Source organism: Rhopilema esculentum, chromosome 7, assembly GCF_057945365.1.
Source record: "Rhopilema esculentum isolate cy_ngs chromosome 7, ASM5794536v1, whole genome shotgun sequence".
In the NCBI taxonomy this organism is placed as follows: domain Eukaryota; kingdom Metazoa; phylum Cnidaria; class Scyphozoa; order Rhizostomeae; family Rhizostomatidae; genus Rhopilema; species Rhopilema esculentum.
The window spans coordinates 3,192,613-3,216,678 of NC_142821.1; the positions used below are offsets into that span (position 1 = coordinate 3,192,613).

Sequence of the window (24,066 nt, forward strand, 5' to 3'; positions counted from 1 at the left end):
GTACTGTACTGTACTGTACTGTACTGTACTGTACTGTACTGTACTGTACTGTACTGTACTGTACTGTACTGTACTGTACTGTACTGTACTGTACTGTACTGTACTGTACTGTACTGTACTGTACTGTACTGTACTGTACTGTACTGTACTGTACTGTACTGTACTGTACTGTACTGTACTGTACTGTACTGTACTGTACTGTTCTGTACTGTTCTGTACTGTTCTGTACTGTTCTGTACTGTTCTGTACTGTTCTGTACTGTTCTGTACTGTACTGTACTGTACTGTACTGTACTGTACTGTACTGTACTGTACTGTACTGTACTGTACTGTACTGTACTGTACTGTACTGTACTGTACTGTACTGTACTGTACTGTACTGTACTGTACTGTACTGTACTGAACTGTACTGTACTGTACTGAACTGTACTGTAATGTACAGTACTGTTATGTACTGTTTTGTACTGTTATGTACTTTATTGTTTCCAATTGTATTTTATATTGTTTCCAATTGACTGGTATAAAATCACATCAATAGTTATCTGCACTATTATTCCTTGTTCGACTAGAAGATAGAAATTTAGTGTCAAATATGTATCAACAGCTCTTGACTGTACACGCCATAACGATCTTTAACAAGCAGCAGAAAGGAGGGCAGGTTTCTTTTTATGTCAAATGTACGGAATAAATCCTCAGAAGGAACCTGGAGCATCTATTCCAAGCAGGACGGAATCAAATTGGGGGTACTTAATGGAAGGGCTGCTTACCTGTGGAGGATGCTCATTATAGCAGGGATTTTTATTCAAAGGGGTCCCTATTCAAGGTGGATCCCTTGTTGAGAGGGTGCGCAATCTAGATTTAAGGGAAAAAACTCTCTAAGAATTATATGGAAACTGTAGCCCATATATAATGGTTTGGCTGATAAGAGAATAATTTATTCCTTACCAGCCTCAGGGATCTGCCTTCAAATAAGTCCCTTAGTCCCATTTTCTCACTGGTGTCTGTTTTGAATTTGTAAAGATTAGCAAAACATGACAGTAGAGAAACCATTATCAATTTGCAGAGAAAGCCAAAAAGCCCTTTGAAGAAATTGACAACAACTGTACTTACCGAGGTGTTTAGTTGGTTCTATTGTCTCAGCGATGTCTGCAAAGGCGATGAGAAAGCGAATCAGATTACTGTGGTTTCGTATCGACAAAAAAGAAAGGCTGGCTTTTCAATTACATTGGCAAGCAGAAAAGGGATAAGCCAAATCTGGTTTTTCGTTTTCTTATCTACACAGAAAATAGCGAACATATAGAATCGAAACATTTGTTGTGCATCGAAGAAGACCACACCGTACATGTTTGGCAGAAAAATTTTGCTACCATAGCCTTAGGCATGGATGTGCCAGGACGGTCAACATAATCCGATAAATCCTGTGAGAATCATATGGGGGTGTTTACATCAAAAATAAAACTTTTCTGGAGCTCTGCTCATATACACAATCATGATAATAATTATGATCACTACAATCATCACCGCAATTGCTATCACCAAGATCAAAATAATCATTATTGTGATGCCAAATCAACCTAAGCCCTGTCCAAACTACATAAACTAATCCAGGTTCGCCCCGGGATAGACTTAACCTAGGACGAGCCCTGTTTTGCCCACACTTGATTTTCATGTTTTGTAATGTGGACACAAAGTCGGGGCGAACCTAGGTTAGCTAATGCTACGCATGCGTAGTTAACTTACAACAACAAAACAACGACAAAACAACGACATCAAGACAAATATTCCACAAACACAATCATGATGCAATGCAGTTTATTCAAAAGAAATATCATATGGCACTGCAGTCAAGATTAAACAGAATATTTGCTGCATCTCGCAAATGGATTCGACAGTATAAGAGATCGAAACATGTCTTAAACAAAGTATCACTTTAGAGTGCTTTCAACCAGTAGACGTGGAAAGAAAATACTTGTGTAAAACCCGAAGTAAAAATTGGTGGGACTCAATTGTTCTGCAACAGTTTGAGGCATATGATTGGCATGCGTTACAAAAACTAACCCAGGTTCGCCCCAGGTTTGTGTCCACTCAGTGGCGAAGCTGGACTCTAACTGATGGTCGTGCCCATTGTCCACTGCGCAGTAAAAATGCGCCTCCGCAGTAGCATACATATTTATATCTCAGTGATTTCAAAAGCATATACAGTAGTGATTTACAATTTATAAATTTTATAGGGCAGCGTAAACAAACAAGACATGTACAACAAATTCCTTTTTCTCAAGCAGCATCATCATACACAGACCAGATGATTTAAATCAAAAATAGAATAAAGAATAGCCATGACCTATTGAGAGTTATGATTTATTGAGAGTTATGAGAATTTGACCGTTGCAAATTTGCAAAAGAAAAAAGTGCAAAAGTTTAATAACATTGACAACTATAAACAGAGTTATTTTTCTGAACAGCAGCATAAGCGAAATACTAAATCGATATGATAGGTTTTCTACATCATGGATGCAGGGGTGACAATAGCCTGAAGTGAAAAACAGTGAAAAGTTGTGGAACACCTTGTCAGAGACATTAAGACAAATGCATGTGTTCTGTTCTGTGGGCCGTCTACTTTCGTCATAACAATTTGAATTTGTATCAAAAGAGCTATTTTTCCTGAACATAGATTGATGCAAATAGCCTGAAGTGAAAAACAGCGAAAATTTGTGGAACACCTTGTCAGAGACATTAAGACAAATGCATGTGTTCTGTTCTGTGGGCCGTCTACTTTCGTCATAACAATTTCCTGAACATAGATGGATGCAAATAGCCTGGAATGAAAAACAGTGAACAGTTCTTGAGCACCTTGTAAAAGGCATTGAGACAAATGCACGTTTTTCTGTTGTGTGAAATTTGCCCCCTTTTTCTGTTTTCAGACTGGGGTACTTTGCCCTAGACCTTTATTGACGGTAATATCGTATTTCAGTCTCACTTTGGTAGAATAGCATGAAACTTTGCAATAAGGGGCAGTTTGATACACTAGAAAAGATAGGACAAGGCTAGCAAAAGTAGGGGGCCAAGACTTCTTTTTATTTTACTGCAGCTTTAAAACTACTTGCTTCGCAAAAAAGTTTGGGACCCTGGCCACCCCGGCCCCCCGGTGGCGTGTGCCCTGTCATTGTTTCTTCGTTATCAAATGCAGACTCATCCGCGCAATATATTGTAATGACCATTCTTAGGCCATTCTTCATTCACTTCCCACTAATTCATCGAGCATGCCATCGGCATGACATCCACCAACGTTATTAACGGCATCACATACCATAGGACATTCCCTTCACCACTGTTTTTACAGCTTCACTCATCTAAATCAAGCTGACTCAACGTCTCCCGTTCTATGTTGCCTAGATCTTTCTTTATCACATTGAATCATCCTTTCGTCATCCTAACTCATCTTTAATCAGAATTTTAATTTCTATATATAAGCATGTTAATTTTTAAGTAATTTTAGTTGAGTTCAGATCAGAATCCTACAGATAACAGATAACTCTCTATCTGGCTCCGTATTCTCCACACGTTAAATAGCATTCGCTTGGACGTTAAATAGCATTCGCTTGGTTTGGAAAAGGCCGGAAAAGACACGTTTGTCGATGGATGGTTTATTTACTGTCAATTCTTACATCGATCGTTGTTCCGATGTACACTACTATATTTAAAAATTAATAGACAAAACCAACTTTAATACGAGCGCACTAAACTAACACCTATTCTGTACAACCGCAGTTTCCTGATTGCTGTCGACCCGACTCATCACTGTGACGTCACGAACTTGTTTTCGCAAGTACTACCTAATTTCAAACTCTTGTTAAACCCACTTTAACCGATAGAAAATGCGTCAAAAAGATCAATTTAATTCCGTAATTGAAGTAACTCTAAATGTAACTTTGCGCTTCCTCCACAGTAGAAATGCAGTTTCCTTATAAAATACAACTGCTTTATAAAATGAAATTGGACTGGATCATTCACAAACACCACTCGAATAACTCAGATAACAAACGAACATCCACAAACGTCCTCAGGAACTAGCAAATAGGCCTTCTTATGACACAGGGTGCAGCTAGTCTTGCCTTTAGAAACGGGCACGACTTCGTCATTGTACTCCACCAGTTTTCAGCCAATCACATGCTGTTTCTCGTAACTGCAATATTCTGATTATGATGACGAGGTCGTGTCCATTTCTGAGGGCACAACTAGCATTGTTTTTCTTTATTGCTGGGCACGACCAAACACAGGCTGTCCAATCAAAGCTTCTATTGTTGGGCACGACCAAACCACAAGGTACCAGATTTTAGGCACGACCAATGGACTCCTACTCCGCTCTAAAAACTTTTGCAAGGGTCCAGAGTTGCATATTCGGGTAGAATTCATTCATGTTTGCAAAATAAAGGTCTAACCCACCTCTGGATATTGATCGAACTAACCCAGGGCAAACCCAGGTTAGTTGTGTCTAACCTGGGTTAGCGAGAACCTGGGACGAACCAGGGTTAGTTTGTGTAGTGTGGACAGGGCTCTACATGCATCAAACTAGTAGTGAGCAAATTGAATTGTAAATTAGGAGAAAGAGAAGAACAGGACTGCAAGTTAAAAGGCTGACTATCTAGAGGTTCGGTTATGATGGAACCCAGATTTGTGTGTAAGTTCCATCGCACGAGGAAAACACATGGGGTTCAGCCTTTAATGTCATCGCCTGAATGAGCACGTGCAGTAAAAGAGATCAAATGGCAGTCCATTCATCAATTCCCTTCATTCAGATTTTACTCGATCTGTTATGGAAGTAAGAGTACTATTAGCTAGTCAATGAGTTTTTCATTGACAGGAATCATCTCACGATAGCGTGGCGTGCTTTTGTTTCAAAGCACGTGCATGCGAGAATTCTACAAAGATCTGTTCATATTTTGATTGCAATAGCAAACTCCTATGTGGGTTTTAGATGAGAGAAACCAGAGCTTGACCCAAGAAGGAATGTATCTTTTGTTTGAAAGGCTTACATACTCAGACAAAGCATTGATTTCGAGGATAATACCATGAAGAGAGGATTAATTTTGCGTGAAAGGGGCAACCATTCACGAGGTAAAGTATTAATCCTATGTAAAACCAAAGCTGACTAGATTTGTATTTCTTGGTTTTGGTTAAGTGATCGACCCAGAAAATTGTTTTCTAGCCCTCATACATGCCTCTAAAAATGCAGACAAAGGATTCATTTACAAGAAATAGAAAACAAATGGATGATAATAGGAGATAATTGAACGTGGTCTAGCTCAAAGAAAATTAATTTTCGATACTTCCTTGAAATATTTCGATGGGACTTATTTGTTGTAAAGAGATTTTTTGGCTGGCCAGCAGAGTAGTAGCTTTACTCGCTACAAGCACAAAAATACAAAAATAAAGGAACAGAACAAGAATTACATGTAAGAGTATAGGAATGTCGGAATTAAATTCAGTAAGCTTTGAAAATCAGTGTAAAATTAGAATAGCACAAGGTGCCCAGTTTGGAATAGACAGTTTGGAAGACAAAGGTAGCATTGCTATTTGAAGCAATTGAAGAAAAAGGATAACTTGTCACTTCACGGTCATTTGCTATTCTGTGAATACTATGAGGATATTATTGAACAGTTGTAAAAAGGAGCATGTGATTTTGGTGCACCTCCAAAAGATGGATATAGCCGCGATATAGAAAGGTGCAGGAGTCTTCTTCTTGAAAAAGATTTAAATGACCAAAGGAAAACAGTGCGTCATTACGCGCTACAAGTAGCATTTTCTTAGAAGTCTGGCCTCAAAAGCTACTTAAAACTATTTTATAACCCTACAATCCCGGACAAAATTGTTGACACAAAATGCAATTTCTGCAATTTTTTATTTTATGTTGCCCCTATAAATTCGAATCCCCCCTTTTCCCCCCAAATCAATGTTGGATTTGTAGTTCTCTCATTTTTGCTTCAAAATCATGTATTCAACATTGAATTGGGGGAAGGGGGAATGCCATTTTTCAAAGGAAAGAAATCAAAGTTTTCTTGAAATGTCAATTTTTGTCCACGATTGTAGCAAGAAAAACATTTAATATTGAAATGTCAAAAGGCGAAGATACACAAATTGGAGAATGGGGAGCCCCAGTTGACTCCATTGGGCAGAAAGCAGCTGAAACCCATGATGCTTATAAAAGAGGCCCAAACACAAAGTTTAAAGATGAAAAAACCTACCATTCCATTTCCGAATCCTACGCTGTTGCTGTATACCGCAAAGTCATGAGGAGCAGCAGCACCAGTTCTCGTTGCTGAAATATATTCAACTGGACCAGGAGAGTTGATAGGGTTCATGCCCCCATGACTGAGGGGTGAAGGATTGGGAGCCAGGTTTCCTTGTCCATGTTGATGGTACTGATTCATTTGTACTAAATAAAAGAAACATTAGAAAGATTGTATACAATTGATGTGTATATTCATTTAACAAGAAACCTTTGAAAGTGAGCTTTATTATGTTAATTCTTATAGCATTATCAGTAGAAGCATCATGAATCTATAGCAAACTTTCACTTTGCAAATTAGCAGCGTTAAAAGTCTTCGGTATATAGGCTTGTACATTAAGAGCAGAAATGGCAACTCTTCAATGGAACGAGGTACCTATGTAATATCAACTAAGTCTGAGCTAAAATTGAAAAAGTTATACAAGGCAGTGCTTCGATGACATGAAAAAGGTAGATTTTTATTTCACTGTACATGGTGTGCGTGAAAGATCTAAAAGTTTTAACTGAGGCACAGTATCCATATTTAGAGAACGGCTGGGTCATCGATAACGGTTTTAACCCCATATGACAGCAAAGGACTTTGAGTATAGTTTAAATCTAAAAACCAAATACCTCCATAGTCATATTCTTGCATATTTGAAATCGATGACGAAGTGACACTGTTGTTCTGAGGATTCTGGTCAGAACGAGCTCTGACGTCAGGGTTCCTTATACTCCCAAAGCTGCTGCGGTAGTACCCATGTTGAGGTGAGGTTTCTGTGCGTCTTTCTGTCATGTTCATAAATCCACCGCTGCCAGGAGGAAAGCTATGAAAACCTGAAAAAATCAGAGAAAAAAAGCAATTAGAAGCTGTAGTACGCTGAAATGGATATTTGAGAAACATTTGTCTTTTTGATTGAGATAGAACATGTTACGTACGTAGTCGATAACCAAACAGCTTTGGGAATCATCAAAGCTGTTCTAAGTCAACAGTTATTGAAACATAGCGGGCTATACCTGGGCTGATGTTGTAAACCATTGATTACTTGAACTTGACATAATACTTGACACTTGACACAGCATCAAACTGCTACTTTAAAAGGGTGATTAACAGCAAACATTTTGCAAATCAAAAGCAAATGCAGCCATTTTTAATTGCTTGTGTAAAAAGTAGAGAAGAGCAGACAAAGAGGCAATTTTAAGGTTGATAGTTGCCTGAAAGTTCTGTGAAAATGAGCGAAAAATAGAATCACGCCCTAATTTTATATCTATCAAGCAAGACATTCAAACTATATCTTATCAAAGCTCTGGGGGAAAAACGAAAAAAAATTCTTGACTCTGAAAATGCATTTCAAAACTTTTAGGACGCTTCCATAAAGATGACTTGGAATTTATTTGATAAAGAGTTTGGCAAAATGAGATGTGGTGCTCAGATCAATCTCCAAAGTACTATGTCGTCGGATAACACAGCTGAAGGAATGTTTGGAAGCATAGAGGCTTAAATAAAATTTCCACGATGTTTGGTCACTTCCCCAATGTCAAGCTGCTCACGACATCACTAGAAATATGGAAATGTTAAAACCTACGTATATAGTCACTCATGTCAAAAGAATCACTCGCCTTGCCCTAGCTTCTTGATAATTATGGTATTGGACATAGTTGTCACATAGGGTGCTATTTGAGAAAAGACTTTAAGAAAGTAACTCTTTATTCTCAATGCATGCATGAGAGACTTTCCATTTTTCATTCTCTACGCATGCATGCGAGACATTCTTTATGCAGCCGTTATTTTTTGACCTTCCATTGTTGATATAGGACAGTTTGTTCAAGAGGTGCTGTAAACTTGAAAAGCGAACCTGGCGTTTGGTATCCGAGGATGGCCGCACTTCGGCCGCGCTCTCTCCATCTTCCTTGTGCTAACGTCATATTATAGTCTGCCATTAAAAATACGCCGAATGAGATTGAAATCAAATTTTTTTGACGTGTGGTGTGCATTTTAACGTTGTTTATGGGCCATTTTTACTTCTTTTCACAAATCTTTGACTATTAAATCAACGTTTGTACTGTTTATGACAAATCGAGACGGTCTGCGCCTCAAACTTGCTCACACTAAACCAAATGTTCTTTTTGCCCAACAGCCCTGAATGAGAATTTATGTTCGGCTCTGTGAACAAGGAGTCCGAGACTGCCTAAAGAAGCGGGTTCAGGAGCGAAGAGCCACCATCCTCGTTTGCTGACGGCAATTTGGTATCGCTTAAGGCTGCGTAAGAATAAAGCCGCTGTTTGCGATTCAATTTGGAAAAATAATGCAAGACCTTAGCTGCAATGATAAACTATTTGGAGCACTTTCTGATTGATATTTTAGACATCTCTTTATTATGAGGGTAAATGAGGCAATGAATTGAATAACTACCGAATTGTGGTTTATTGCAATAAACGGGGGCTTTGGCAGTGAGGGTGCAAAAGCCTGTTACTGAAAAGAGGCTGAGAGCACGAATTTTCCCATCATGCTTAGCAACAGACTCAAACACTCTTAGTACCTAAAACCCTATAACTCCAACAACGGAAGTCTCCAACAACCCAAGTCTCCAATTCCCTTGGCTGATATAACCTTATTAGCACCGTGTACCGTTACAAAATTGTAGACAGAAAACATCTCAAGACGCCAAGATGAGAGTAAAAATTGAAAGTCTTAGGAAATGGCATTTTTACTCAGAGGGTATTATTGATTGAAAACAAGTTGTCTGAAAAAGTTGTTTAGAAGATTATAATGAACAACACTAGAAGAAATTGCAAGGCACCGGAAAAATGTCCACAATAAATCAACACGCTGTACACCTAACTAACTCTTCAGAGACAAAATTACGCTTTTGAAGAAACTTATTCAGAGTCTTGATACGAAAGAAAATATTTTCACTTATGCGTGCGCTTGCAGCTTCTAACTCTTCATATTTGGACTAGCATCCTGCATCATTACTCGGGTTTGCAAGCCATAACAGCGTCTAATGTCTACGTCTATTCAACTCGTGAACGATTTCCGCATAGGTTTTTGAGAAAATAAGTCATTATAACTACCCAAACGGATAAATGACCTTTAGGAAACTGTTTTGTACAGAAATAAAAACAACAATATGCAGCGAGAATGATGTAGAAAAACCAATAATTACCAACATAAGTCAAGGTTTTGAGCCTCTTTAGCAAAAAGATAAGATTGCTTTCACTAACAAGAACGTTATGCTCACATTATAAACGACCTGACAACAGATTACAGCCGCCATCACTTTACTTCGATTGATGTATCTTCGAACAACAAGGCTGGCAACGTTATAATTTGTTTCTAAGCTGGTCCTCTTAAAAAAAGTCTTATCTCAATTGCCTTAGATTTCTTTTAGCTGCTCTGAATTACTTTTTGAATTTCAGTGACCTACTGCATTGAAAATTATTATAAAAACTGGTTATAAAATCAATGTGAGATTGTTAATACTTTATTGATGTCACTGATGGAAAATCGGCTGATGCGATAATGGGTGTTTAGCTTACTTGCAAAACAGTTTTAGGTAAAACGGTGACGTATTCAGAAATGTTATTGAGAAAGTTACATTGAGGCTCATATCAAGAATATTGTCCTGAACTTGCAAAGGATCTTAGTCAGTGGCAAACGAATTAGGTGAAGAGACACCACCAGGTCACAACTTATGTTTCCCTTCCCTTTTTTAAAAATGTTAGCGATTCCCGCAAAATATAAAATATAAAAGAAAAGAACCAAATTTCACCAGATTTCGACTCGTCTTATCTCAGGCTCACGCTTTTGGAAAACCAAGACTTCAATTAACATTTTCTGGTTATTAGCCAATTCTCTCATAGCAGGATGAGATTTAATTTCACTCCAAATTTGGTTTAAACCGTTGAAATGATTATCCAAAAAAGGGATAAAGCTAATCAAGTACCTTCCATTTTTGCCAGTTGCTGGTACATATGTGCATTCATTTGTGGCCATTCTAAAACGTAAAATAAATTGAGTTTAATTGGAACCGTGGAAGAAGCATTTCTATTGAAGCTACCTAAAACACAGGACTTTACGCTAACTACCATCAAATTAATTGACCCGATAACCTTCAGAGTAAGAGAGAAGTAATAAGATATGCTCAGCAATGTGCCTCTTGGTATGCAAATGATATATAGCTCTTAACTACATATTTCGTAGATATCAATCTTGAAGAAATCTGACAAATGGTTTGTGATTTGAGAAAATTCGAGTAATTTAGTTTGCTCATGGACGAGATTAGCATGACTTAACAACAAACTCAGCCAATTCAATTACAAAGCCAAGCCTTATCGATATTCAATATACAGCAAAGAATTTTAGATTGAAACAATCTAATTTTGTTGTTAAGATCGAGACTGGAACATCTGGGAAAATCTAAAGCGAAGGAAGAATCATACCTTGACCTGAATAAAAAGGCATTGGTGCGCCATATTGCGTGTACCATCTTGGAAACGAAAATTGTGACAAATCAACTGTTAAAAGGATAGGAGAAATAAGCCATTAAAATAACAATTTCATGTTAATTTTTTTTAAAAATTCATGCAGATAGTGGTTATAACACAAACGGGACATTGCCAATTTATATTAAACAGACAACTCCATTGAGAAGTTCTTGGTGGCAAACTTCGATTCTTTTTTTGTAGAATCTTGGAATTTTGAAAAAAGCTTTTACTTTCAGGGATATTGAATTATCAGAAGAAAAAACAGTTTAATGCTCCACCATAAAGAGTTTTTAAGTGAAATACACATTTTTGATTTCAGGTATAAATACACATCATATACTATGTTTTGAATGAATTCATAAAGCATATAGTAACTTGTAGAAGTTATATTTTAGATACAGTTGAACAAAAATTTGAGCTGCCAAATAGTTTATACTTATCTTAAGGTTTAAAGAGAATATTACATATTTTGATTGTGAGGAAGTACGAATAAACTCACAGGGTGTTTGTGAGATAAGGGACCATTAGATTAGGCCAGGAATTTAAACAAACACGGCCAAAGTTAGTGAAGGTCAACTGTACTGTAGTTCAACTGAAATAAGTATAGCATAATAAATAAGTAAGAATGATAAATAAGAATGAAGGTATCCATCAACTAAACGAAATTCGCTTGGAAGATAATACCTCCAAAGTAAGGGCCAGCTCTTCCTCTACCTTGTAAAGCCTGCATGACTTCCTTGGGCTGTGCTCGCTTGCATTCCACCTGAAAAAATGACAGATCGACTCTTAAAATTTGCAACTTGACGGGGTTAATTTGCTTTAAATAATTTGGAAATACCCTTTACATTGCAATAAGTTTGCCAGAGTATGTTGTTACAATTTATTATTGCTAGCTACTATTGTAAGAAATGATCATCTGATGATTTCAAAAAGGTACAAAATGGCTAGAACCGAGAAATAGCCTTGGAATAAGGCCTAGCTTCGATAGCAATTGTTATGTTATCAAAACCTTTCCAATGGTGAAGAGAATAATACTGAAAGCTGCCAGCTCAAACTTGGCCCTGACCTAGTAAGATTTTGTATGAATGCCTAAATTTGCTGCTGACCTCTGAGCACTGTTAGAACGAGGGGCTGCCGTGGAAAAGCAGTTAAAGATTATAAAAGATCTAGCACAGTTAATGAAGATGACTTTTGGCAAATTTATACCGCACTCTCTCGGTATGACATGCCGAACTAACATCAGCTTAACTACCTGGTCAAAAGGTTCTTACTTGCGGCAGCTGTCAATCAATTAACCGTGAATGCGTGTGTACGGCTCCCCCGTCGACAAATTATTCTCCTAAACTCTCTATTTGTTACAATGAAAACAATTCTTCCTTAAAAGCCTCCTTCCCATCGGCACCATTTACAAAATAATGTTTGAGCTCAAAGAGGAGGAACTTACACTTTTCGACTTGATTTTATGAAAACCTTCACCGCAAATCCGTTTTGCAACTTCTTCAGATTCAAAAGAAACGAATCCAAATCCTACAAATAAACAAAAAACAAATAAAATTCTTTATCTGTTTTAATAGCGAATTATCAAGTTAAATGCGGGAAAATCCTTGCAATGTTACATAATATATTCTTATTACCGACCATCTTTCCACTGTAGGACTAACGTCAAGTACACTTGAAAGTTAAGCGGCCGGACTCCATTAAACAAGATGGACGCTTATTTTCTCTTGTTATTCAAAAGAGGTAACAGTCCAAGGGTGGGTGCTTCCCTCTCAGTATTAGCTCTTGAACCAATCGCACGGGGTATGCTAGCTATCACTATTCTGGTATTGCTTTAACAAATTTGAAATGCTTGTTTGAAGCGACAATGATGCAAAGCAACAACACGAAGGATTACAGCCAGAATTTGACATTATCAAATCGGAGAGGATAAAAACTTGATCCTGCTTTTTGGAAAGCAGTTCAAGCGCAAAGGCGGATTACGCGAACGGCTTTGTAGGTAAAGTAGTCTTTTTTCAGTCAAAATTATTTATGCATTTTCGGGAAAAGGAGTCATTTACGAAAGGTTTCCAGCCAAAGGTTTTAGTATTACACGGGATTTAAAAGGCTTATAATTTACAAAATATCTGAAGATGTCATCCTCTATTTCACATCCTCCAAAATTTCGTAAACGAAACGGTTTGGTTAGTGTAAAAGAAACGAGGAAGGATTAAGGCAAAATAATAATAAGAGGCAACGAGCTAGTACTAAAACAGACAATGAAATGTTTTGCTACCCTGAAACAGAGACACCTTGACCGGCAAGAAAGTTGGGGTATGGCTTTCCCAGAAGTACAAACTTTGTCGGAAAATTTTAGAGCTTTTGATGCCAAAGAAGCAACACAGTGTTCTTGCATAACAGAGGTGAAAACAAAGGTTTACGTTACAGTAGCGTACATGGATTTAACCTAGGCAGCCCTAAGGATTCGCTTGAAACTAAACAACTCTTTGGATTTGCGTGAGGATTTTTCTTTATCATCAAATCGTTGGGCAATGGTTCTAAATCGACCTCCAAAAAGCACGAATGGATGTAAAGCGATATTTTAAAAAATGTTCACTATCGCAACTCAAAATGAAATTTTCGCATCGCACGCGATTATTGTTGAGCCTGAAAACAGCAATGCAATCAGAAGTGTGCAGGTGCAGTCAATAGAAACTAAATTGCAGATTGTAAAGTATCTAAGATCTCGCAAATTGCACTTTTGTAATGTCTGGCAAAATTAATCCCATCCTGTCTAGTCTCTGGATTCAAAGTTCCAGTATCAGACCTGGATTAAAACTGATGACTGGAAAATCATTGATTCTAATTTAGGCAATCATATTTTCGCAAAATATAATGACTTGTTACTACAAGAAGCATATTCTGATCCAATATGGATACTCCTAAGAAAACACGATAAATGTGAAGTGTGCAGGAAAGTTGAAACAAATAAAGTAATGAATTAATACTCGATTTTTGAAGCATAACAAGCGCCGAAATTGTCATAATTTTGAAAAATTTTGATTCTCGTTTTTTGTTGTCTTTTCTCAATCAACTTCATACATCAGAAACTTTTTTCTATTTATGATCGATATATTGTCAGAGATAAAAGTGTTATGCTATCAGTGACAAAAAATCAAGACAGCAAGGCAAAGAAAGTCTGAAAGATAAAGTCAAAAAATTCATCGTCATTTCATGTAATACTATCCTCTGACTTAGATCGAAACCCGATAAGTTATCGGCTGTCAAAAGATTGATTGGCTTCAATTAAGCAACGGAGGGCGTAAAAGCAAGGATCCTGGAGCAAGGATAACAGATATCTGGCTTGTTGAATTCTTTGCAAATTCAAAGGAACAACACGCTTTGGTCTACTATTTTAGTCTAGTGTTGAAACAGTAGTGCCTCAATCAGAGAATAACCCACCAACACATTATTAAACAGTAGCATTTTCCAGACAGTCTCAGACACAGTAATCCATCGACAAACAACAAACCATCAAAACGAGACTAATAACCACACTAAAGCAGTCAAAAAATCACCCGCTAGAAGGCAATCATCCGTCTGGCTGAGCGTAGGCCTGGAGTTTTTCGCATCGAAAAGCGAGGCTTGTGAGAAAACATAAAACGTTGTTATAGAGCAGTGATCTCTAAAACACCAAAAAGTGAGTGAAATCATATACAGTTTGTTGATACTTCACACTAGGATTAATGAGAGCATGAAAACTGTAGAGAACCCGGGGCGACAGGACGGAAAGGCTAATTGGGTTGAATGAAAAGTTCAGCTCTAGAATTTCACCAAATCGAACCCAGAAGGTAGAGCTTTAGGAAATCAATAGCAGGTTAGCCTGTATAAAGCTTGTATAAAATGGGAAACTCTCTGAGTGATACGAAACCAATTAATCCAAGGGAATGTCTTCAGTCGAACCGCAAGTGTACAGTGTAGGAAAAGGGTTTCTGTGGCAAAAATGGTTGGAAAGTTTTAGAATTTTGTGTATTCTTGCCTTAAGGTATGGGTTGATATGAGGTGATCAGTTTGGAACTAAAAAATGCAAATGACGACGCCCACCAACAACAACAAAAACTACCCAATACAGCGACCGTAAACCCTCGAATAACCCCCTATGCTAGAAAAAGCTTCCCCCCCCCTTCGAATAAGTCCCCACCTAAAAAATCAATTTCACAAAAAGCCTCCATTAGGCTTGTTCGAGGGAAGCATAATTGTAGAATAATATCCTACTTCAAGAAAGCCCTCACAGGACAATAGCTATACAGTATTACTTCCTTCGACTTGAGACCAAAAAGCAAAAAAGCGACTTTTGTAATGATAAAAATTCTAAATTTTGAAATAAGCCCTCCCTCAAATAAACCCACACCCAAAAATTCATTCTTGCAAATACGCCCCTGGGGGCTTATTCGAGGATTTACGGTATGTTTGGTAGGTTTTTATGTTATCAAATCTAGGTGGTTTTTTTCGAAAAAAAACTTTATTCAGAGCGACAACAGGCCTGCTTTGGCGACTCCGTATGATAATCCAAAAGCCAGGTTAGTTTTAATACAATTGATAATGAAATAACTTTAAAATTTATCGATAACAGTTAGAAATATTGCTCTTCTAATTGGCAGTGTAAGCAGAGAATCGAGAAAACAGAATATCTGGTGGCCAGAAATTTAAGGCCGTGAGAAAAGCCTCGAATTCATCAAATTAGAAAATCATCAAGCATTTTTTCTAATGATGAAGAATTATGTTCTAAGACTCTAGTGATAAACAACAACCAAATTCGTTGGTTTTTTTGTAGAGTGTCATCGAAAAGTAAAAAGAATAACGAACCTCTAAGCCTTCGTGTTTGTTTGTCGTACATTAATAAAACATCTGTCACCTGTAAAATGTGACAAAAATTAGCATTAGAGTATACGCCTAGAAAAGGGCGGTCTTTAGTTGCGAATCCAAGTTAATGTGGTAAACAGGTAAATTTACAGCACTGTTTATACGTTTCTCAGTACAACAGAACAGCAGACCGCCATTATTGTCATTAACGGATCTTTATATCTCTAAAATGAAATACTTTTCGAATAAAGAGCATCGAAAAGGTGGCTGGTATTGATAAAAAGGAATGCTAGGGTATTTCTAGAGGAAGGAGTATGGAAATATGTTACATCTGCGGGGAAGGGTTGTGTGTCCTCTGCACAGTATTAGATGCCCCAAAAAATTCTTAACAAGTTGCAAGAAAAGTTCCTTAACGTTGTAAAAAATTAATAAAATACCTGTTTTAAGATCATGCAGATACACAATCGCTACATCTTTAAGTTTAATGCTGCTGATAATATTATTTTAAGCTGAAGATTAGGCAAAATTATATAAAAATTACGTCGAACATACCCATTTTTCATACAAGGTAACCCATTATAGGCAACTCTAGACCAATATCTTTTCAAAACTTCAGAAACTTTGTTACAATATATTGTGTGGTTGAAAATATTTTGATACTGTTTATTCGAACATCTAATGCTGAGTTTGAAACTTTAACTTTCGTGTAGTTTGACTTTTGCCAGAAATAGTTAAGTCTATTTAACCAATAAAATTTGTAATTTTTCACCAACTAAAGGAAAAGCATCCTTTTGATCGTTCAGTTTAGTTCCATTATAGGGTACTTCGGCTTTCAGCAACAATATTGTAGTTTTCATCAGTTTTCATTAAGGTTGTTTCTTGTAAGACAGAAGTGTTCAAAATTGCAAAGTAAGGTTGCTTTAGGAATGTTTAATTTTCTAAACGCATTCTGGAAAAATTTCATAATCAAGCTTACTTGCAAGATTGCAGACTTCAAGGAATTGATTATAAAATTTTATTTTCTGAGACTAGGAAGAAAAAGCATCAAGCAAAGTCGATGTTTCCGACTAAAAATATTGATTCTGACGTGACGTGACTTGACTTGACTTACTTAAATTGACTCACTTAACTGGTCTTACATGCCAAACACTTCATGGGTATTTGCACATTCCTTTACAATGTATTATTTCCATTTGGTGCTCAATTTGGTGGAAAGAAATGGTTTTCTACAGTATATTTCATGTTATGTTATGTTATGTTATGTTATGTTATGTTATGTTATGTTATGTTATGTTATGTTATGTTATGTTATGTTATGTTATGTTATGTTATGTTATGTTATGTTATGTTATGTTATGTTATGTTATGTTATGTTATGTTATGTTATGTTATGTTATGTTACATTGAAGGAACCTTTAAGAAACATTTAGTACTTAAATAAAAAAAAAGTTAAGAAAGCGTGAACTAATCTTGAGCTTTGTTTCTTATAACCTAATGCCTGTAGCACATGTGATGCCTCCCCATTTTACGGTGGTCCTATACAGCCCCCTCGGTAAGCCACCGAGAAAATTACATAGTTTGAAACAAGCATCGAATCCATCGATGGGAATACCATAGTTGGAAATAAGCATGGGCATGACAGTAAGTTAAATAGCAATGTAGTATGGTAGCATTTAGGACAGAATGACTTAGATTAAGTTTTGCAATAAAATATACCAAACTGTCATGTTATAAAGTCTAGGGCACGTAGCCAGATGCATAAGAACTATACATTATTCAATGGCATTACTGTTAATTATTCTTGAATATTTCTGCTGGTATGGCCTTTAACAGATTTACGATTCTGCTGTTTTAAATAATATGCTATTAAATATGTAAGAAACAACAATAAAGCATCACTGAAAAGGGATTTATCTAAATCGTATGCAGTAACTGTAATCCAAGACTTCGGTGGATACAAAAAGTTATGGTTAGGGTATAGAATGACTTATCCACGAAACTATGGTAATGAAAGCTCGTTATAGTATGAACATAATTTGAAAAAAGACCAAGGATTAATGCGGTAAAAACAATAATTACATAAATTAGCCTGTTCCATTCGGCAGGCCCATGATTGAAGTGCGCAAGTTCATGCGTTGGTTAACCGCTTACCTTTCCGTATTTTTCAAAATATTCCCTAACGTCATTTGTGGTTGTATCACTTGCAAGGCCTCCAATAAAAATTTTCTTAAACTGAAACGAAAAAACAAACGGTTCTCTGTCAAAAACAGTCCGGAGATTACCACTAAAGCACGGTGACACAGGGGAACAACTTTCCCTCTATGAATTTGAACCTATTTCTGGTTGCCCTGTTGAACATTGTTGATTCTCAGTGGTATCGTTATATCAAAGAGCGTTGCCTCATGCAGCTGATGCTGACAACAGTGAAGTATCAACCTTTACAGACAAAAAAGGGACATCAGTTAGGCCATCAAAAGAGGCTAAGTCCATAAGGTTATTCTAACAAAACAATTGGATTAGAATTTTTGTCTGTTTTTGTCGGTGTCCGCTATTAGGGGATCCCAAATTTAGGTAAGCGTCGGCTATTGGGAGATCCCCACTTTAGGGAGGTGTCCTCTATTGGGAGATCCCCACTTTAGGGAGGTGTCTGTTTTTGGGAGAAGTTCGTTATTTGGGAGGAATACGCTGTTCCACTATTGGAAAGTGTGTGTAAGTCGGAGATCTCCAAAACCTATCAAATACGAATTAGTGACGTTAACAAATCAAAGCGACATCATCGTTATACCAACCGCAAATATCTTTCAAAATGCTAAGCTTTAGAATATTCTTTTAATCTCAGACTGAAGTGGCAATTGAAACTCAGGGTATTCATAGATGATGTGGTCATCAAAAATTAGATAACGCCAATTTTCTAGCCTTATATCACAGAATAGAAACAGCCCATTTCCCCATTCTGTCCTAATATCTTATACAAATCAGAAAAAAGGTAGAGCGAAAGTTGATGTAAAAAAATACAAGGGAAATGAAATGTGTACCGAAATTGAAACAGTACCTATGCAATTTTTCAACATTTTTCAAGAAGTTTAAACCAAACAACGTGCACAAGATGGTATTGCGCATCTAGAAATGTCTCCATAAATTGGAACCAAATGAGTCTTAACAAACAGTTTCAATGTTTAAGAAAACCATAAATAGCTGGCCAAAATCAATAAGCAAGAATCTGATCACTCGATTAGCAGTCATTCAACCTTCCTGAAACCGTCCTCTTATCCGCTAAACCAGTTTTGATTTGAAAATTTAATAAAGATTTGTGGCAATCTTAAAGTCACAGAGTGAAATTTTTTCATCAGCAATAAAGGCTTGATTTTTTCTTGGTTTTATCCTACCACAGGTAGCTTTATACTTAATACAACATTTCAGAATAAAAAACAAAGGAAGGCTTCAACAGAAGTTATTTTATTTGAAAATGCATAGCAAATATGGCAACTATTTCTAAAAAAAGAAACTCACTTGGTTCTGTTTAGGTACTTTCCTTGGAATTGCTATTTTTGGGTCTACCTAAAAAGAGAAAAATATATATTAAATACAACAAGTCATAATCCTAGCGTGGAGTTCTACGTAAATGCCTGAAAAATGGTACAGTGATAACCGCTTTTAAGCAGCATGTTTTGGTACAGTGATAACTCGGCTTTTTACTCTTGAGTCATCTTCCGGAAGTTGGATTTAGTCCAACCTGGGTACCAGAGCCTTAAATTTGGGAAAATAATTCTCCTCTCTCTCCTCTCTCTATATATTTCTCTTATCTCCATTATCCTCACGGTTTCTTGGGCTTTGGTACCCGGGGTAAATTGGGAAAAGAATTCAGTCATCTAACCAACAAAAAGAACTTGCAGTCGACTCTCTAAAAAGTCTTGCAAGAGTTTCTTTATTTGTGCGTTCTCCTTTAAAAACAGGTCTAATAAAAGTTGGGTATTGGTGTTTGGGTGGAAGTCTGATGGCTTCAAGTCTAAATTTTCTTGCAAAACACTGTTATATTTTTTCAAAAAAGAGAACTGAAAGAAATACAACAGTTCCCTTCCTCTCTTGCACCGCAAACCGCTATGAAACCAAACAAACATGGACGACAGAACTGTAATGGATCTAGCCCGTTGAAAACGACTAACAGACTAAGAAAACGACTAAGAAATAGTCGGTGCGACTTTTTCTGACGTCATAATATGAACAAGTTACGTCTCTATTCAATTGTTACTTTCTGTAAGGGGTTGGTTTCTAGGCATGATTAGGCCAGGAAAGCCTCTGACTGTTTGTGGTGCTTAAGACAGGTGTTTTTACTGATATCACCTAAAATCGCCACGAAAACAAGTCAACTACAGTAAATAAAAAGATGGAAAAATAACAAAAGTCTTAAAACTAAAACATTTATAACAAAAAAACCAGAATTTGAAACAGATAGTAAGAACAAGTTTTGGATAGTGACAAGAACAGCATTCTTTTGGGTTGTTTGTACATTCAAGCGAAAAGAAGGTTGGTCTCGGTCTCGCTGTCTTACGTCAGCGACATTGACATTAGCGATAGCCACCCTACAGAAGCCACAAAACTTTCTGATTTCGTAAGGGGGTTTCCTACTGGTTTATAACTTTTGATTCGCTGTGGTTTGGCATTAATCTGCCGGGGCTTTATCCAGGTAATGCTATCCTTGTTTGGTTTGAATTCAATTTCAGATTCTCCTCTTTGTGGAAATGACAAGCACTGATGCGATTGGTTTTGCTGTGGTCTAGACACATTCTCATGCAAATCTTGAGTGGTTTTCAGAATTGAATTAGAAGGGAACTTTGATGGTGAAGATGTGATAAGACACTGGGCGAGGGAACCACTAATATCGTTTTACTTGGAAAATTAATCCAGGCTTTCAAAAGCCAGTCATTTAGCATTTCATATCAGCCAATCTTTTAGCTCTGACGTATAATACCTCAAGGTTGGTAAGAGGAATCTAGTTTGATTAACAAAACAAAATTAAACAAAATAACGAAACAATTACAGCGAATTTCATTTCTGATATTGTTTAATAACCTTTATTATGACCTCGGCACATTTTCTGGTTGACACAATTACTTGATTCTGAGGGAACCCATTCACAATCAGTTTCTCCCAATGAGTAAACAAAGGACATAATGGGGAGATATTGTCCCGAGGCCATGGGTATGGGCTTTAGGGCTTTGTTTCAATTGAAACTAATGTTATTATAGCAAAAAAAGGGTTGGGAAATTTCATGCTGCGATTTTATAGAGGCACAAAAATTTTATGTTCGATGGAAAGACAAGAATGCATTTATCGTAGTTTGAGTTAGTTTTACGAAATGAAAATCAAAATGACCTGTGTTCTTGAGGCTTGGTGGAACCACTAAATGAACAAGACAATACGAGTGCAATGGATTTAATTATCGACAAAGATAGAAAATAAGCTTCGTTAATAATAATCACAGATCGCTTTAGGCTTAATAACTGAAGAACATATGAATGAACCAATGAACAAGCGAATGGGAGAATGAATGAGTAAATGGATGAACAAAGTGATGGGAAAGTATAAAGATGTCTACGGGAAATTAGATAATTCAATTGATTACCATCATGTAGTAAATAATTAATCAACGGTGATTTTCTGCAGCTAAATTTCTATGACGGTTGAAACCACAATTTCAAGTAGAATAGACATGTAACTGCTAATCAGACTAACACTTACATGGCTCCATTTAAACTGTTTTACATCAGATCATAAAACCAAAGAAGTTCTAGGTTGTTATTAAGAAGAGGCAAAGCAGGTTCCCTAAGTTATCGTGTTTTGAAACGGTATCATTCTAGCCAATCCTTTAATACCAGGCACCTCGTAACATTTCGAAAAGTGGGGGGTCTTCCAGGATAACTCTTAACAACTAACCCATGCCATGAGTTTGCATGCCAGTACAGAGAAAAAAACAAAACTAATAGGTGTATCCCAAAATAATATTTCATGGCTTTACCCAAGATCATTTTCTTATTTACCCATCCACTAATTTCACCCTGAAAACTCGACACTGGCAAGTTTTACGTTCCCTTTCCCTAAGCTGGGACATTGAAAAGTTTTCCTTTAGATCTCATAACTCAGTTTATCCCAAACTCTTCGAGATGAAACTCCAGTAACTTGCCCTGCATGTCATTCTACAAATATTATAGCAACGTAAACAAAGAGGCAGTGCTTGCTCCCAACATACATTCATAGTTGCCATCTTTTTTAAATATATTAAACTGAGACTCAGGGTGCCAAGTATAGACTCGACTGCAAAATGCCTTCCTGGAAATCTATGCGGGGGGGGGGGGGGGTCACACCCCCTCTTGCCTCCTCCTCGGTACATGACTGCATCGCTGTATTTATATTTCTACAGAGGAATCTTCAGCGACTGATTGTGAAATCCTATGTTGAAGATTACTTGGGTATGAATTTGAGAATTTGAATTCTTCTGACACTTCTTACTCTTACAATGGCCCATTCAAAACATTTAACTATAAAGGGATTTGGAGGGGAGGTAAAAATGATTGCGTTGTCATTTGAAAGCTTATTCGAAGCGACAATACCTAATTGGGTGTCAGAATAGATAGCTTTGGCAATGACAGGCCTTGGCAATGTGCGCCTGGCTATAAATGCCACGTATCTGTGTTTGGATTCCAATGTACAACATCAATTGGTTTTCACTTAATCTTGTTATCTATTTACCACCGTATAATGAAAGGCATATAATCTAGTTAAACTATTTAATGATTTTCAAACTTTTTACATTATATTGCCCGCCCAAAGACGTCGTACACTATAGTAAAACAATTCATATTTTCAAAAGCATCTGGCCACCCTTACCCCAGAAACAAAGTTGATTTACTGCAGCTTCCAAGCTTAAAATTATCCAATTTGATCTTATCAGAAATCTTTGTCTTTGATCTTATAAGCAAGATTGTTTGGGTATTGGGGAGGCTAGATTTCTCAATTTCTCAGCTGTTGACTTTCAAAGACGTCTACAGCCACTTTTCACCTATTTAACTGTTACACGGTATTTAATTGACTTTGTGCATGGACCGAGGGTTAAGTAATTTAATTATAATGAAATTGCCTTTGAAACTCTTCAATACCTCTAACTATATCCGAACAAAAAAGCCTGACACTGAGCAAATTTTTCTCTTGAAATCAAGACCCATATTTTCCCTTTCTCCTTTCCAAAAAATCAAATAATAATTTCAGCCAAACAGATGTGCCTCCCTCTAATAAACACATTATTATACCAGTCTAGCAGGACCTAACAAAAAAATTGTTAGATATTTAGATTGTAGATATTTTATGACTAGTCTCATAGTAGAAATTATTTGAAAATTCTATACCTAAATGTTCCAAGCATTTTCATTAAAGTTTAAAAAAATTACTCTTTGTAGCATTTATTTGAATAGAGAATGTAAATCCATATCGGAGGACCTTATAATCATTGAAGCTAGCTAAGTTACACCTCCTACAGGGAAAGGATAAGAATACCCTCTTTAGCTCAAATAATTTATAATCAAGTGAGCTCTCTGTTCTGACGTTCTACCTGTACTGAGATACATTAACAGTCCTTGGAATAGGCTTTGTCACCAAAATGGTCGGCTCCACCCGATTGGCTATAAAGAAATTCAGATGACACGGGCAGCACCGAAAGCGTCTTGAAATTTATCAAGGTCCTGCTATCAAAAAAAATTCTTATTTGCGTCAATTTTTGAGAAAAAACCATAATAGAATTAGTTTTTGAATTTTAATTTATATACTGTAGTATAATATATTTGATTCTATTTCATAAAATTTTGATCTTGATCTAGGTTGTTGCTTTGTTTGTTGATGAATCAAATAAGCTCAAGACGTCAATTATTTGATCTATAAAAAAATTCTCTGATTATCACAATGGCGAAAATTTTTTAATGGTGTTTGAGAGAAGGAGGAAAATGCTTAGGAGTGGTTTTACTTCCAACTGACTTTCGTGCGTTGATAATTTTGGACTCTTTTAAGATTAAACGACAGAATACTTGAGTTGTTTACACTTTACATTGAAAATCTATATGTTCTTTTGTTCGTGTTGAGCTTGGATCCTTATACAAACAGCAAATGAAACTAATGTTGCCTACAAAATACAACACTTAGCTAAGCAGGAGAAGCCTAGCAGTGCAGCCAGCCGCAAGTTCAAGAGCAAAAATCATAACCTAGTTTATATCTTAATTGTTTATGCCACTTGTTTTACGGGTTAGAATATTAATAGGTATTTCATTAATATAAAAAGAACTGATTAAAAATGTAAGTCCGTGATCTTTTTCATTTTGAGATATGCTTAAGCCTTTATAGCAGTTCTTTACTGGCACTGAAAAGGCTTATCATGTGTTAATATTTATCATCGTAAGGTAGTACCTAGATGAAATCCTAAAAAACTGGAAG

The 24,066-nt window shown here is 36.6% G+C and overlaps 1 protein-coding gene across 13 annotated transcripts in view; it reads right to left on the reverse strand.

The window, feature by feature from the left end:
• The window catches only part of LOC135683393 (RNA-binding protein Musashi homolog 1), a 105,335-nt gene that overhangs the window by 34,308 nt on the left and 46,961 nt on the right, over nucleotides 1–24,066 (reverse strand). For 9 of the 13 annotated variants that reach the window (XM_089109310.1, XM_065198635.2, XM_089109309.1 and 6 more), the window contains 10 exons: nucleotides 19,102–19,149; nucleotides 17,743–17,823; nucleotides 15,595–15,643; nucleotides 12,197–12,279; nucleotides 11,437–11,515; nucleotides 10,708–10,782; nucleotides 10,212–10,262; nucleotides 8,121–8,198; nucleotides 6,898–7,101; nucleotides 6,242–6,432 (listed from right to left, as the gene is read on the reverse strand). In XM_089109310.1, the coding sequence (XP_088965436.1) occupies nucleotides 6,242–6,432; nucleotides 6,898–7,101; nucleotides 8,121–8,198; nucleotides 10,212–10,262; nucleotides 10,708–10,782; nucleotides 11,437–11,515; nucleotides 12,197–12,279; nucleotides 15,595–15,643; nucleotides 17,743–17,823; nucleotides 19,102–19,149 (939 nt within the window). Of the gene's footprint in view, nucleotides 1–1,109; nucleotides 1,146–6,241; nucleotides 6,433–6,897; nucleotides 7,102–8,120; nucleotides 8,199–10,211; nucleotides 10,263–10,707; nucleotides 10,783–11,436; nucleotides 11,516–12,196; nucleotides 12,280–15,594; nucleotides 15,644–17,742; nucleotides 17,824–19,101; nucleotides 19,150–24,066 lie in introns of all 13 variants that reach the window. The other 4 variants (XM_065198636.2, XM_089109313.1, XM_089109319.1 and 1 more) reach the window with 4 other exon arrangements.